General features: G+C 47.9%; 1 protein-coding gene across 2 annotated transcripts in view; it reads left to right on the top strand.

The window, feature by feature from the left end:
- HTR4 (5-hydroxytryptamine receptor 4) overlaps positions 1-17,314 on the top strand; it is a 178,567-nt gene extending 161,253 nt beyond the window's left edge. For both annotated transcript variants that reach the window (XM_059416516.1, XM_059416515.1), the window contains one exon: positions 14,337-17,314. In XM_059416516.1, the coding sequence (XP_059272499.1) occupies positions 14,337-14,424 (88 nt within the window). In that variant the 3' untranslated portion in view covers positions 14,425-17,314. The remainder of the gene's footprint in view (positions 1-14,336) is intronic.

Below are 17,314 nucleotides of genomic sequence, written 5' to 3'. Positions count from 1 at the left end.
TGGATGACCAAGCCTAATGGAAAAAGCCCTGAGCAAACAAATACAACCCCCCCTTTAGGACCTCATTGTTTATGCTGCCGAGAGTGAAATTCATCAACAGCCGCCAGCACCCACCCTCCCAATACATCCATTCAGGACAGAGTTGGCTTCAGGATGTGCCAGACTTCAGTCTGCCACTAGCGACCAGCTAAGCTACCTGCCATGGGGAAGCGTGAGAGGGGAAGTCAGCATGTTTTTGACAACAGAGCTGGTGTGGTCAGAGGCGTATTGTATTGTATTTGGTTCTGGCCAAAAGCCAAAACATATCTGAGCAAAGCGCTTCCTGGAAGTGATGTGTATAGCAGGTTGTTAAGATCAGAGTGGTAGGTATCGTGAGAATGAGCTCATGACTAGAAATAGGGAACATCTCCAAGTTCGCTCATGGAAGGGTCCCTGTCATTTCTGACCGATGTGAGCTGTAATTCCACATTAGCTCAGGTTCTCGTTAAGACAGTAGATGCAAACAGACTCCACCGCTGGGCGGTGTGGAAGGTCGTGCTCCCTGAGGCTGTCTTTGCAGAAGTCATGAAAAGGAGCTTCAGCATTGCCCCTGATGCACAGGGCAGAAGAATTAGAAGGGTACTTTGTAGAAGGGGCATCGCCCTGCTAGGGACAGCTGATGACCTGCGTCTGCCGGGTGGTCAGCTTTGCTTTAGAAACAGTGTGTGACTTGTTCCCCACCCATTGTCTAAGAGACACAGAACCGTCGGTCTGAGCAGCAGGAGGAGAAAACAACCTCCCTGTCCAGGGAAGGGAGCCCTGTGGGTCTCTGTGTTAAGCCTGATGGAGTTTTCTCATATAAGCCTATGGCTATGATGTCGGGATAGTAACACAATCAATATTTGTGAATAAGGCACTTTTAAGTAAGCGTTCCTCTAAGAGTGGCAGGAGTGGAACTGATCAAAGAAGCCAGGGACCTCAGAATGTCCAAGCTCTCCGGGGTGTTTCCAAGCTTCAAGCCATTATTCCAGGATCCCAGCTCCCGGCCAGGCCCGTCTGTCTGTCTGCCACTGAGCCTTATCTGCTTGGCTTTGAGCTTCGTTAACACCTGCTGCCAGACAGCTGGCTACCACCGCCCAGTCCCTGGCCAGTCACATCCCATCTGAAGAGCAGCCAAGGCAGCTCGCCTCGTGCGGCTTGCTGGGTCTGTCCTGAGCTCCCAGCAGAGGTCGTGTCTGGACTGAACATGCTTCAGAAAGGTAAGCCTGCCCAGGGAGCATGGTCTAGTGTGATCATTTAAAGTCTCCCCCACTGTCTGGGCAGAGGAAGGGGACAAGGGACCTATATTTTTCATTCAGATCTTCACACCACCTCATGCGTGTGTGGGGAGTATAAAAATAACAGACATCAAAGGGGTTTTGTGAGATCACGGTCTGCAGTACAAACGTAAGAAACAATCTCTGTAAATAAAAACAGATCTGACTGGATGTGGTTTTAGGTGATCGCTCCAGCTCCCAAACAGTGGGAAGTCCCAGGAAGACTGTCCTGTTAACCCAGCAAGGCTGACGTGGACAGGGGACAGTCAATAAGGTCTTTCAATACAAATGATAAAATTTCTGATAATCTAAATTTTTATTTCCTATTCATATTTTAAATTTCATCTTAACCTTACTTTAGGGTGTAAAATTAATCACATCTCCCATTTTTAAGGATCAGGCAGTGCGAAAAAGTGTTAAGAATTACATTCTAGTCTGAGATTTTCACAAGAAAAATTTTTTGGTTTTTTTGTTTGTTTTTTTGGCTGGCATTTGCTATGTTCAAACATGTTTATAAACTTCCCCACACGTCGCCCTTCCAAAAGTTCATCCATTGGACTCCTTAAGGTTTATAGCCAAGAAAAACAGTATTGTGGCTTGCATTTAAAAGGAAAAGGTTATAAATAAATATGTAAGAGTAGTTAAAATTTTAATGAGAATATTGAGGACACACACACACACACACACACTCCCCCAAGTATTAGTTACTTGTACAGTTTACAGTTCTATTATCCTGTGAGTAATCCCAGCCCTATACCAGTAGGACTGGGGGTGGAGGACCCAGAGAGAAGGGGTGATTTCCACTCCTCTTGCATAAAACACACCATGGCTTTTGGTATTTGAGCCCCTGGGTTCTGATAGTCTGACTTCCAGAGAAGCATGTCAGGCAAACCAATAACCAGACATTTAAGTCTTCAACTGATTATTTATGGCCTAATGAAAGTTTCCTACTTTCCCACATTTTCACACCAGCCTGTGTATTGTTGAAATTGAAGAATTTCACAGAATATTCAGAACGCTCCCACAGTAAGCCCTAGAGAGCTTTGTTAGTGAAGGACTGGGAGACACGTCACAGTGCTAACGAAGGACTGGAGAGAACCAGTTGAAGGAAGCAAAAGTTGAGGGTCCGAGTTGCCATTTAAGCACGTCGTTAACTGAAAGTTTGCCGAGAGTAGTGCCAGCTCGTATTGACTGAGTCCCGTGCATGTGGTGAGCGTGCTTTGTTTCTGTTAACACTCCCTGTGCTATGTTCAGTGATTTCTGGGGTACAGGTGAGGAACTTGAGACATGGGGAGGTCCAAGGTTGAGGGCCTACTGAGCAGTGGGGCTGAGATTAGAATTCTGGACGTTTGACTCTCAATCAGCATTGCCTAGCAAATAATGATCAGTAAGATGAATAAGCCGCGGCTTGTAATTTATGGGGAAACATACCAGGTAAACGCGCATGTAGGTTGCACTTCATTAAGCTACATCAAGGCCTGTCACAAGGCAGCTTGTACTGTCAAATAAATTATAGAAGCAGGAAATGCGATGTCTGTTTACAAGAAGGAAAGGCGTTATCATATTGACATCGTCAGAGGTAGCTGAGTGGAGAAAGCGGCCATATCTACCCAAAGATATTTTCAAAGATTCTTTGACAGAGACCTATCACAGGGGATGAGCTAAAGAAGAGAGAGTAGAGCTGAAGAGGGTATGTTCTGTACTTTTTAACCTTATGGTGAATCATTTTATCAGACTGCCCTTAGAAATCTTAAGTGCGGGATCCTGGCTTTCTCTTAACTGCTTGTCTCATCTAAAGTGGAACTTGATGTTTGCTACGGGGGAACATGGGCAGAGTTAAGAGAGCCTTATAGAGCCTAGAGCCCTGAAGGAGATAGATATTTGGGTGGGGTTTCCTAGTACAGGGCTTCAGGGTATCTCTGGGAAATAGGAGGGAGCCATGGACAGCTCTTCCTTCTTAGAATGGGACCCAGAGCTCAATTAAAAAAAAAAAAAAAAAAAAAAGAGCCTCATTGCTTTCCTGGCCCAGAGTCAGATGGGGGCTGGGGCAAGGCAGGGGGTGGAGTGGACAGGACGACCAGGATTCTAGAATCGAGGTTCAGATTCGAGATGCTCGCAGTTTAAAGGTATGTGCTTCTGAGTCAGGCCCTGGGGGTCGAGCCGTGTTTTCCCTCTTGCTCACCAGATTAGCTTGGTCACATTGCCTCAAAGCCTCAGTTCCTCATCAGAAAACGGGGACAGGACGCCCTGCCTCACAGGTGGTGGTGAATATGATACGGGATTACTCCTCGTTCACATAAGAAATGCAGGATGGAACCTGGCAGCCATAAGGACTCAGGAAATGGGGCTAGTGATGAGGAAGAGGAAGGGGAGGCGGGGGGAGGGGGTGGCTGTCTGTGCGTCCTGGAGACCCATCATGCTGCAAGGTTGACTCGGAACACGTGGCTTTCAGCAGTGTTCGCTGCTGGGTACCTATGGACAGGAGACTGCGCTCTTTAGGCCGGTGACCTTCCGTGGTAAATTCAGGGGGTCACCTGCACAGGCACCCTTCCCAGGCTGCTGTGAGACCCACATGAGATGCCAACTAGTAAAGTACTTTCTAGACAGTGTGACGTAACCATGTGGTGCAATAATTTTGCTCCCTGCTTTATCCTCCCTAATGGCACTTTGAGGCTGCTGGAATGATCCTTTAGGCTAAGATCCCCTGTCCACTAACCTCTGTGTTTTCTTTCTTTTTTCTTTCTCAACTTCTGCTTGGCTCTCCCTCATCTGTGGCTGTTTTCTGTTTCAACTAAAAGCGGCTGCTCCCCTGTCTCCGGCTTCCTCCTGCTCTTCTGCAATAGACCAGTTCCTGTCTGACTCTGTAAGTCTGTCACTGTCTGTGTTCTGAGTCTGTCTGTGTCTATCTCGTCACTTCTTCCTACACCATGTCCTTGGTCTCTGCCTGTTCTTCTGTCTTCACTGGACCCGCTTGTCCCATGGACACGTCACCAGACAGGGAAACAACACAATTGTTGCCAGAAACCCGCCACGCCCAGACTTCCTTCTGGACCTCGACTGCTATTGATCTGAAGGCTGGAAAAATGTATGGTTTGGGGGCTTTCTTTCTTTTTCTATGCTTTAATTTTTAGATTTTGTTTGGGGCTTCTTCCGTGTTCTGGGAGCGCAGCCTTCCCCGGGCCTCTGGGAGATGGGCCCCCGCCGGAGCTGGATTCACCCTGTGAAATCACGGTCCTCAGAACCTCTGTTATCTGGGTCATCCCAGGTCCCCATTCATCCTGTCTCTCCTCGGCTATGAGTGCTGAACTCCTTCATCTTTCCTTTTTCTCAAAGATTTATCTATTTGAGAGAGGGAGAGAGAGCGAGCGAGCGAGTGCATGAACGCAGGTGGGGGAGGGGCCGAGGGGGAGGGAGGAAGACTCTCCAGCGACTCCTCACCAGGTGTGAGCCCAACACAAGCCCAGATCCCACAACACTGAGATCACGACCTTCACCAGACTCAAGAGTCAGCGGCTTCCTCGGCGGCATCTCCTAGGCGCACCACCCTTCATCCTTCTTAAACAAGTGACTGTGACCAAATCAAGGGGGGCGACTTTTGATAGTATTTTATTAGCATCTTATTTGGAAACACATTTATATCCATGGAAAAACAGTCCAGAGATAGTACAGAATGTTCCCGTACACCTTTCACACAGCTTTCCCCAACACTAACATTTTACACAACCATGATAGTTGATCAAAGCTGGAAAATTAGCATTTTCCCAACACTAGCCACGGAACTACAGACTTTATTTGGATTCCCCAGTATCGAATCAGATTTTGGAGCCACTTTATTCAAAGCTGTGGTTTTGGCTTTCCTGTATTAAGGCATCCTAATACAGTCACAGCCTAGAGAGATGGACTGAAACATTTTCGTCTTCACCAAGTGACCGCTGTTGGCTTCACTGGGTCAATTTCTGTCAACTTGCTTCTGTTTCTTTGCTCTTTGCACACATCCACTGTCCTTTTGTGCGGCAGCCTGTCTGTCCAGCTCTAGCGAGCTCTGATCTGCCATGTGTGGAAGAAGAACCAAACTTTTTAGAGTTACACACAAACCCAGTGTAAATATTCTCTGAGTGAAAAACCAAGGGAGGCTAAGACAAGCCAGCACACTTGCGACAGCTACTCTGCTGATTCAGAGGCCTTTAAAAAGAACAAACAAATAAAAACCTCTCAGTCAGGTCTCTGGATAGGTAAGGTCCCTGGATGCTTGACCTCTAGATAAATGAAGTGTTAGTAAAAGATTCACAGAAGCACCCACTGGCTCCCACCCTTCTGGTCATTTATTTTCTCTTGATGCCTCGGGTTTTTCCGAATTAATCTCCTAAAGACAAAAGTCCCCTCTCTCTAACACAGCCAGTTGTTTCCTTCTTTCTCCCTGAACATTTTTGCTTTGGCTCCTTAAGATCTCCAGGACTAGTCTGCTGGGGTGGCCATCACAAACTGTCATGGGTTGGGTGGCCTAACCAACATTTATTCCTCACAGGTTTGGGGGTTGGGAAGTTCTAGATCCAGGAGCCAGCAGATTCGTTTCCTGGTGAGAATCCTCTTCCTGTCCTGCAGACAGGTAACCTTCTTACTGAGTCTTCACACGGCAGAGAGAACCAGGGAGGGAGGAAGAGAGAGAGGAGGTGCTATGGTCTCTCTTCTTCTTCTTATAAGAGCTCTAATCTCTTCATGGCTGCCCCCCTCTCAAGACCTCACCTAAACCTAATTATCTCCCAAAGGCCCCACCTGCAAATACCATCCTATTGGGAGTTAGGGACATATTTGGGGTGGGATGCATTTAGTGCATAATACTTTCAATCCTCTACCAGCTGGAAAACATGGCTTTCTTCATCTTCAGACTCCCAGCTTCTCTGCCAGGGTGTTTCCATGGGAACGACCCCAGCCCATGATGTGATTTTCGTGCAAAGGTAGCTTTCTCAGTTTCCTTCCCATGGAGAGACTGAGAACCAAAACTACTCCCAAGCAGGGCCATTTCCAAATGTGGAGGAGACCCCCCACACACACACACACCCTGAGAAGCTATGGCATGGAACATAAAAGATGAAAAGCACATCAGAGAGGCAGAGATTATCTGAGCAGGACAGTACACAGAGCCACGTGAGGACCAGGGACAGAAAACCTGCCAACGTCCTCTGTAATCAATATAAATGCCAAGCAATGCCAGGGAGGACTGTCTCATTCTGTAATGCATTCACGTGCTTTCTATTTCTATAGATTCCATGATATTCTGCACTCTGTGGGAGGTGTCCTGAGCTCTATAGCAAGAATTAAGAAGGAATAACGTTGGGAATTACTAACAGCAAAAAGGGCTCCGGATTCCAACACATGTGGATTTGAATCTTGGCATTGCCCATTGAGGGCTGAATGACCTCTGCAAGTCAAAGTCAAGAGCAAGTCAAAGCTCTTTGAGTTTCAGTTTCCACATCTGTGAAATGGAAATATATAAAATAATGGTGCTGACACCATAGAGTCATTGTAAGCACTAAATACAATATTATTTTCCACGCACTTAGTGCAGGGTCTGGTATAGAGGGCTGAAAGATCGTTACCTCTTATAAGATAGGGACCTTCCCTTTAAGGAGTGTTAAGAGGTGAGAGTTTTGTCCAATCAAACACCTGACATTAACAGATAATTTGTATTTCTACAGACACTAACTGCTGATGGATAGTGTAGAAGGCTTCTGGAAGGCCTCCTGGTGGGCATGAACTGGGTCTTTAAGGAGAGGTAGGATTTGAATGTGGCAGAATTTGGGAAGTGTCTGTAGACATGAAAGACAGGAAGCATGGACATCATATCATTCAGAACACTGTGGCCTACAAGGACAATCTGCAACACTAACTAAAATTAACTTAAACAAGGAGATCATTTATACAAGATAGAAAGTCTAGAGCTGGGTAGTTTCGGGGTTGGTTAATCCATTAAGTCAAGAGCAGCATGGAGGACCACCCAGATGCTTTGTATCCTTTTTATCTTTCCACTCTGCCATTCTCATCCTGTTAGTTTTCATCCTGGGATGATGCTCTTATGGTCACAAAATAGCTGCAACAGCTCCAAACACTGCATTCTTCTCAAAAACCATAGCCATAATCAAATGCTCAAAGATAAGGCAGACTTTTCTTGCACTTGACTTTCATTCAGTATGAAAACATTTTTCAGCAGACTCCCCTAGCAGACCATCGGGTCCTGTCCACCAGGAGAAGATCACTGGCCAAGCCCTTAGCTGCAATGCATCGAGCACTTTTGCCTCTACTAAGAGACATCCCGTGTCAGAAAGAAAGAAGAGAGTATGGGCACTGGCTTTAAAATATATAATTCATAGTATCTACCACAGGCTGTAAATCCATTCATGCTCCCTGAAGGAAAACAAAGAGAGATCTTTTGGGGAGATACAGAGACCTCAGAGCAGGAAGTTTACTGGTCTTCCCTGGGGCTGAAATAAGGAACGGGGTGCTTTTAGGGATTGGCATTCCTCTTTCCTCTCTCAGAGGCCATAATGTCTGGCCTGCTTTGTACTACACATCAACTTCAGTCTTTTCTCTTTCTGGACCACTTTTCTCTGCTTCTGTGAACACATGAACCAAACCCGCCTCCCTCAGCCAGCCCTACCCATTCTCTGTTCAAGCAGTAAGAGCCTGACACGGTGTCTTGACGTCGTCCCCAGTCACGTCTTCTCTGGAGATGGAAGAGGAATGCTCTAGCTTTGGCCTCCACTGGGACCAGGGAGAGCCTGCTGCCGGGGTGGGGATCATGGCTCAGACTGTGGGAGACAGGGGCAGGGTGCCACAGCTGGATCTTATGGGAAAGAAGCACATGTAGGAGATTGTGCACCCTTGAAAGTATGGGGTGGGAGTGTGAGGGGAGCAGACTTAAAGGAAACCCTCCCTGTTTCAGAATAGTTATAAATTCCTGTATGAAAATGGACACCTGGACCATAAATGTGGATTTTTATCCTGACTCCACTGATACATAATCAAGGGGAGGGTCTGAGGCCCGGGACCCTTAGCCACCTTACAAAGGTAAGCTAGTCCAGAGTGGAACAACCAAGAAACTGAGGAGAGTGAAAACTCTGATGTGTGAGGAATGTTGAGGAACTGAAAATGTCTCTACCAGAGAAGAGAAGGTTCTGGGTGGTCGGGGGCTCCCTCATGAATGGCATCCACTTAGTTGCCCCAACTAAACTCAGGCTCACTGGGGCACCCTTCATAGTGGGTCCCCATGTGCCATCCATGATGGCGTCCTTCCCATCACTCTCCACAAGGTCCTCTTTCTCCTTTCTTTGCTACTAGCCTTGCTCATGACCTCAACTTTCCCAGACGAGGGAGCCTCCACGCCGGTTTCAGTGCCCTGACCATCCCTCCCATTTCCCACAGTGCAGTCAGTGTTCATCTCAGTCTCCATCACCTAAGCAATCAGCCCAACCTCCTTAGCCCAGATTTTAAGATCCCCAATAATGCCACCTCACCCTCCTTTAAGCCTCATTTCCCAGCACTCTCACCTCACCATACAGGATATATTCTTAGAACTTCCACCCTTCCTCCAAAAAGCATACCACTCTGTGCTCGGTCCTATCTCCCTGCCTTTACTTCACTCATGCTGTGCCTCAAACGCCAAACACCCCCATTGCCCCCATGGGTGAGGCATCAGCAGACCCTTCAAGATAAACATGTCCTTAATCTGACTTCTCAACACCCCCACTTGTCCCATCCAATATCTCTGAGCCACCTCCGGACACCTTAAGAATTATGTGTGGCGTGTGACATAATGGCTGTCCTAGGAGGCCCACATCCTAACCCCCAAATCCTGAGAATCTATCACCTACTTGGCCAAAGGGACTTTGTAGATGTGATTGAGCTATGCATCTTGAGATGGGGAGATCATCCTGGATTGTCCACGAGGCCCCTGTACTCACAAGCACCCTTACGACGAGAGGCAGGAGGGTCGTCAGTGGAGGGGGTGTGCCGATGCAAGCAGAGGGCAGGGCGGGGCGGCCATAAACCAAGCCTTGCTCAAAACCTTCGCAAGAGTTTAGGGATGGGCTTCTCCTCTAGAGCCTCCAGAAAGAATGCAGCTCGACCCTATCCTTTGACTGTAGCCCAGTGAGACCCATTTTGGACTTCTGATCCCCAGAACTGTAAGGTAATTAATTTGTGTTCTTTTAATTTAATGAATTTGTGGCTGTTTGTACAGAAGCAATAGGAAGCTAATACATCTACTAAATTACTTCTGGGTTCCCGCTCCAACCTCATTCCAGTCCATTCTATACACCACAGCTGGAGTGTTCTTCCAGACATGAAATCCTCATGCACCTGCTCTGCTCACAGCTGTGGCCAGCTTTCCGTGGCTTTCAGCTGAGTGAAGCCATCCATGGTGTGCTGAGCCTCACCACGCCTTCGTGCTCATCTTAGACTGACCCGCAGCCTGATCGACCCTCAAAGCGCCCACCCACCTCTGTGGCAGTGGTTTGCCAGCCTCCCCCTCCCCTGGCCTGCTGACCCCCTCCCTACCCTTCAGTTCTCATCTCCACCGCTTCCTGGCCCACAAGACCCTGATGCACAGCCTCACCTGTGTCCCTGTGACATGGTCTCGCGGCAAGCCCAAACATCCCGTCTCAGCACCTCTTGAGGCTGTGACTTTGCACCTGACCATCGGTCTCCGGTGCCATACTGTGGGCTCCAGAAGGACAGAGACTCTGCGGATTTTCTTCACCACCCTCATGTCTCTGGGGCGTGGCACAGTTCCTAGACCATGGTAGACACTGAAAATATGTTTGTTTGTTTGTTTTATTTGACAGAGAGATCACAGTAGGCAGAGAGGCAGGCAGAGGGGGGCTCCCCGCTGAGCAGAGAACCCGACCTGGGGCTCCATCCCAGGACCCTGAACCTTGACCTGAGCTGAAGGCAGAGGCTTAACCCACTGAGCCACTATGTGCCCCTGTTTTTAAATAAATAAGTGACCAAATGAAAAAGGCCAAGGACTTGAAAGTCTCATTCTTCCCAACATCAAGAAAATGCCCCATGTGAGGTTTTTGTTCCCAGGTGTTAGGGCTCCAGCTTCAGGAAACTCTGCCTTAGGGTTGAATCCCTTTAAACCCATGCATGTCTTATTTTAATAATTAAAACCTCTGGCAGGCACCCCATGTGAGCACCGCCATGCTGGGGGAGCACTGGGGTGACGTGGAATAAAGTCTAATCATTTCCTTAAAATGCCAGGCTGGGCAGGCAGAGGGGGCTATTATTATGCAAGTAATTATTGCATCCAAGCTACTCTAAGTGCGATGCTAATTGTTCAGTGAATGAATTGTAGACTCAGGTAATTACCAAACCTAATGTGGCTCCCTTCATGTTTGAGTAAATTAATGCTAAGGGGGGAAGCAACCCAGCTTGAAGGGAGCTCCCTCCCGCCTCGCCGTTGCTTGGGAAACAGCCGTGAGTTTTTTTCATCTGGACTTGAAACTGCCCAGGTTTATACCCACGCATCTGGGGTCTGCATTCTACTCAGCACAGCTGCAGAACGCCAAGTAAGATCGTAAACCAAACTGAACCGAGAGGCTGTTGCCACTCTGACAGATGACAGGCTGTCTCTGGGGCTCTTTCTTTATCTGTAAACCCATCATGAAGGTTTCTTCTGGCTCTGTGATCAATTGCTAGGTGAACAAATGTCTGATCAATTACTAAAGAATGATTTCTGCACCAAATCAGTGATCAAGAACTGGCTTCAAGTTTTATGTCCAATGTCAAGTCGCAACAGCGCTCATTAACATTTATGGAGTGCTTACTACTTGGCCATCATATTCTAATAAGCATTTTGTGTGCATTATCTCATCTAATGCTCACAACAACCCTGTGAATTGTAGTAATTCCCAGATTTGGTGACTGTCAGAGCCAGGATTTACTCAGGCATTAAGAGTTTGTATTCTTAACCATCCCACGTGTAACTACTTCTTGGACCCTAGGAAAGTCATATTTTTCTGAACCTTGGTTTCCTTAACAGTGAAGATACCAGTATCTACTATGCATCCAGCCCTTTGCAAAGCCCTTTAGAGAAAGTAATTTTATCATCACAAAGAAGCTGTAAGGTAGCTGGAACTGAGCTCCTTGACCAGCTCACACAACCAGCAGATGGTCGTGTCAGGGCTTGAAGGCTGTTCTGTTTTGGGGTTGGTTAATCCATTCAGTGTGCCTCCTTTTCCCCACTGGTCCTCAAACTGGGGATGTGTAGATCCCCATGAATATACTTACAGACTGCTGGAGGTTCATGCATTCTACTTGCAGAGACAAAACCTAAAGCTTGCCAGTGTCGGGGCGACATCAGGGTGAACCTCATGCAGGAGTGGGATCCGAATTCCCAAGGCAGTGTAGGTTCATAATGTGGCTGTCCTGATGACCCCTGAATCTGCTAAAATACCCATAGACTATGAAAGTGAAAACATCACGTTAAAGATCTGTATCTCATGGAGACTTGGGAATGTATACCCAAGCTCAGAGAGTACCTCTTTGGGCCAGACTCCATTGCAGCTCATTCGGTCCTGCCACTAAAGTCTCAGACTGGTTCCTCCATCCTGTGCTTACCACCCACCACACCACGGTGAGGACCCTCCCCACACACATGTTATAACTAGAAAGCATGTCCTTCTGCTGACCCCCATCTCTCAAAAGGCTGCTGCCCTTCAGCTGTGCTCTGGGTAAAGGGAACCTCCACTTGCAATATCCGCTCCAGGTCCACACCTCTCCTCTAGTCATTCCCGAGCTATCTGCTCAAGGGCACATGAGAAGCAGACGCTTAGGAGAGATGGAGCAAAGGCTGCTGGAGAGACGTGACTACACCCCGTGAAAGCACATTTTCTAATGTGATCACGTGTTTCAGTTTTCATTTTCAACCAGGACACCCTCTTCACATGAACTTGGTGTGCGAGGGGGTGCCCTTGATGGCCTGTGAAAGTTATTTACTGGCCACAAACAGGGTAAAGGGTTAAGAGTTTTGAGGTCAGGCATCACGGACACTGTGGCCTTCTCTCAATTGCTTTGCTTCTCTGAGTCTTGGTTTTCTCATCTATAAAATGGGTTTAAGTATTGTAGGTACCACTTAGAGTTGAGAAGAGTAAATGATACAAATGAAACAATGCATGTGATTATGGAAAATGGTGCCTGGGGCCCAGCTTACTTCCTCAGTCCCTCAAGCTGCGTCTGAGGCAACTACGGCTTCCAGGGCTGAGAGGACAAGACAGCAAACAGATGGAACAGAAACTTAGAGGAGGGACCCCGCACAGCAGAGACGAGACCTCTGAAGAGGAGGCGCTGGCCAGCTGGCGCTGCCGTCCTTCAGGGGCTGCCATGAAGCTGCTTATACAAGGGTTAGACTGAGAACTGGACTCAGCTGCGGGGTTGAAGAAGACTGGCTGGGATGGTGCCCGCCAGAGGAGCAAGGCCCTGTGCCTTCTCCCAGGCGTCCATCCTCCTGCAGCGCCCCCTGGTGGAGAAGCGCAGTTGGAGCCCCATAAGAAGCTGATACTCTGCAGCATCCTTACAAAGCCAAGCATAGAGTGGTTTTGGGGCTGAGCATTAATGACTCAGTAGCTGAAACACTGATTTCCCTGAGGTCTTCAGTCAAATACCTCCCCGAGACACCTTGCCTGGTCATCCTCATTAGAAGTGCATGATCTTCCTCTCTAGAGCCATTTCCACTCTTGTCTTCCCAACGTTCGTCTAGCAGGTGCTAGCAGGTGGTTTTTCAAGTCCCATCCCCCATCTCCCCCACCAAGCCTCAAGCCCAGCGGCAGCTTCAGTGGACAGTTCTCTGAGAGCTCAGACTCGTGTCTGTCACCTTGTCTTTGTTCCTCAGCTAACATCTGCTTTCCGCCAGCTCAGAGGACTTTTTATTCAAGATCAGGGTTTCTCAGCTATGACTCTATGGACATTTGGGACCAGGTAACTCTCTGTTGTGGGACACTGTGCTGTGTGTTGCACAATGTCTAGCAGCACCTTGGTCTCCACCCACTAGATGCCCTTGCATAAGGGCCATGACAACCAAAGATGTCTCCTAGTTGTCCCTGTTGAGACCCACTGTTCTAAGTCCATACCTGGTCCAAGGGTTGTGTGAGAACATGGGTATTGGCATCAGATAGAGTTTGGTTGACTTTTTCTTCATCTATTCCTTTATTCTCTTGGACAAGTCACTGAAGCTCTGTGTCACTTTGTTCAACTGCAAAATATAATACCGTGTTCCGTTATGAAGATTAAATAAGGTGACACTGGAGAAGTTTGTGTACGGTACCTGGTAAATACCAATCAGTCACTAGAAGTCAGCAATAATTCATTATAATTCAAAACAAAGCATTAATGTAATTCATGAGAAGCCATGGCCAAGTGGATTGTCAACATATGATGCCAAATAACTGGCATGTGTTTATTTGTTCTACTGAATGGGCTTGAGATTGGCCTGAGGGAAGTGAGCCGTGGTCGTGCTCCGAAACTCTGTAGAAATTTCATAAGAATAACTGCCAGATGCTGGAATCTGGGTTACTGATGATAGGACCCACTTGCAATTGAGATGGATTTAAAGGCACTTAACGTATGAGTGCAGCTGTGTGGTGCTGCAGACAAATAATAAACACTTGTCAAGTAGTAAATTTCACGGTGATGCTCAGTGTCAACAGGCTGTTTGATCGTCTAATTGATTAACTTTCCCAAATGTCACCAAAAGGAATCAAGAAACAAATACAGTTACTCTGTCTCTCAGACTCTGAGAACTTTATGAATCTCAGCACTTTGATATTACTGAATTCAGAACCCTCCCTGGTGGAGGAAACTTAGCTTGCAACTTGGATTCAGTTCTGGGGACTTCCCTCTTGATGTCCCCTCCATGCACGGCCCCACCTCACCATGCTCTCAGAAGCATGCGGTAGAAAGGAAGTCAACGGCAGTGGGTGGGAACACTCTTGGGGGCATTTGAAGGATGCCTGTTGAATTCTCATGCTTTCTTGCCTTCCTCCCTAGGTACACAGTTCTGCACAGTGGACACCACCAGGAACTTGAGAAACTGCCCATACACAATGACCCAGAATCCTTGGAATCATGCTTCTGATTGAGAACATGGCTCATGATTAAGCCATTCATTCCCATTCGTGTCTGCATGAACAGGACACCCTGGCATCTCTCCTGACCCTCATCACCACCCGTGAGGCACGAGGCAGTGGGGCCAAGGGCCCAGGGAAAGTACATGGAGCGCAGTGTGGGAGAGGACCCAAGGCCAGAATATGGAGGATCTTGGAGTTGAGGAGGGACTTCAGGCATCCCCAGATCCAGCCTCCCATCCAGTGCAGGAGTAGCATCTTCCATAGCATCCCTGGAAGTCTGGTCAGTCTCTGCTTGCACACCTCCAGGGGTAGAGCTCACTACCTCCTACTGCAGTTCCTTCTATTGTAGGGAATTTTTAATTGTAAGAAAGTTTTTCCCTTTCTTGGGACACAATCCCGTCTCTGCTCCATCTTGCATTGGGGCCAATGCAGTTAGCTCCCTATCCCCTTTGAGAGCCTCTAGATATTGGGAGACACTGATCTGCCATCTACGCACCCTTTTAAGTCTTTTCTCCATTCTGACCACTTCCTGGACATACTTTGGTGGGTGTATTTATCAAGGCTTTTGTAATGAAATCAAGTTGATGCCAACGCCAAGATGTCTGTCCAGAAGCACTACAGAGCTGACAAGTGAAACGTCAGTATTTTCTGGTTGATAGATGTGAACATTTGTCTTTTTTCTTGGGGATAGTTCTGGAAACTGCTCAGGTTTTGATTTTGGATCCATTATCCAAAGGCATCTTTACTGTTCGTCTAATTTCTCTGTGTGCTTAAAGATGACATTTTTCTCATCGGCATACCGGGTCTGAGGTCATGTGGAATGAAGCTTGATCCACTTTCCTTCCATGACATGGGAAAAGGAACGGCACCTTTACCGAAAACACTGCCGAAGGATGGTCTTTGGCGAGGAAATTAAGTTGCTCCAATAAGACACATTTCAGGGGTTTTCTGGGCCCTGTGCCAAGGCAGTGCTTGGTCTCGGGGCAGGCATTTTGCTCACTGGGGCAAAGACATAATCACAGACCACTACTTTCTGGGGAAAATTCACTGGCCCCCTGCCTGTGAAGCTGCTGGGGTTCCATTTTTCCACATCTTTTTAAGCATCTCACTTCCTCCAAGCTCCTTAGGAGATGCTGCCTTGATCTCAAAGTTACCGGCAAATCATTTCGTCTTGGGGCGAATTATCTCCCCAGGTTGAAACTCTTGAGGGCATATTTTTTCTGGTAGCCTTTCTTTTGACTGCTGATAAAAATGCTATTGCGAAGATGGATTGCTGGTCCTTAGGGACCCAGCCCAGCAAAAAGGCAATGTGGGTGCTGGGTGGTGGGGGAGGTTACGAAATATAGATGGGCCCAAAGTTTCTAGCCTCACCAGTTCTCCTTGCCCTTGTGTTGGATCTGTTGACCCCACTTTCCTTCCTAAGTCATCCCAGAAGCCACAACTGCCTCCTTATCACCTATTTTATCTGTGGAAGGAGAACCCACTGGCTCTCCCCCTTCTCTCTGTCCTCAGAAATAATGGGAAGGATGATCAGACACCCCACTTTTTGTACTGCAAGTCCCAAATCCCAGGAATGCTCTCAGTTCCAGGCAAAGGAGGCCGGCCGGTCACCCCACATAGGGACCCTCCCAGAGAAGATTAACAGGCCGCCTCATAGCTGCATTTTCTCTCTATACTTTTTCATGGAAAAGGCAGAGCTGAGTGAATTCAGGTGTCCAGTTCTTCCCAGGCTGTGTAAATGAGGTCTCTGATCTCAAAGCACAAAGAACTTCTTAGGGAACAACTAAGAGATCATGAGAACCAGATCATCGTGAGGAGGAATAGGTTTAGTGCTTTGTGGCAACTGGTAAGCTTTTCTCTCTTAAGTCGACAGTACCTGCTACTGCCTACGTAGACGCACACACATGAGCATACATCCAGTAGGATTGGTTCCCTACGAAATGCTTCTTTTCCCAGGAGCTTGGCAAGCTTATCTACCAGTGTAAACCATGATTTCTCGGAGGTAAGTCTACCATATCAATGGTAACTTGGATTCAACAGGGACCCACAGAGGACAGTGCGTGTGGAAAAATGAGAACTTCCCATATCCTCAAGCCATCACCTTCTGGACTCTCGGGACACGTTTCTGTGGGTCAGCACCTGATTGGTGTCTGCAGAGGTCATGAGCACCCTGGACCCATGAAACAGCAGCGACTGAGGAAACGGAAGCCCTTGCCATCATCAAGAAGATGGTCTCTTTTGTGGAGAAGGTCTCTTCTTCGCTGTGGCTTTGGACCGAGGCTGGGATGACGTGGCGATGCACCCAATAGCCACATTGGAAGTTTATAGGACAGGAGCAGAGGGGCTTTGTCTGGACAGCTGCCAGCCGGGCATTTCTGAGAGGTCTGGCTTCCCAGAGTCCCAGTAAGAGAGCACGCGTATGGAAGACTGAGAAGGAGGAGACGTAGAGTTTGTCCAAGGAAGGAGGAGACTCATTCTGCTATCTTCTCGGAGAAGACCACCCTCTTCCAGGAAGCCCCAGGTGTCAAGAAGAGATGCTTCCAGGGAGGGGGGCGTACGCCTCGGGCCACACCTGCCACACCAGCCTGGACAATCACAGAGGTGACAGTTGCTGCCACCAGACAACCCCACACGTGGGATCGAGGAGCTATAGCTGTGCTTCTTCTTAACTTGACTCTCCAGCTCACAGACCTGGGCAGGTAGAAGCCCTGAACTCCCCATCCAGCTCCTGGTCTGCAGCTGGAAAGCAAAAGAAATGCTCCAAACCATCTTCTTCAACTGACTCCCAAGTATGTGCTTGTGGACGAACCCGTTCTTCCTGGATTTCACCTTCTCATCTCACCCCCATTTCCACTTCACACTGCTCGCTTGCTCTGTCCTGGAGCGAGCTGCTGTCCA

Source organism: Mustela nigripes, chromosome 12 (genome assembly GCF_022355385.1).
Source record: "Mustela nigripes isolate SB6536 chromosome 12, MUSNIG.SB6536, whole genome shotgun sequence".
In the NCBI taxonomy this organism is placed as follows: Eukaryota; Metazoa; Chordata; class Mammalia; order Carnivora; family Mustelidae; genus Mustela; species Mustela nigripes.
This window is presented reverse-complemented; position numbering and strand designations above follow the sequence as displayed.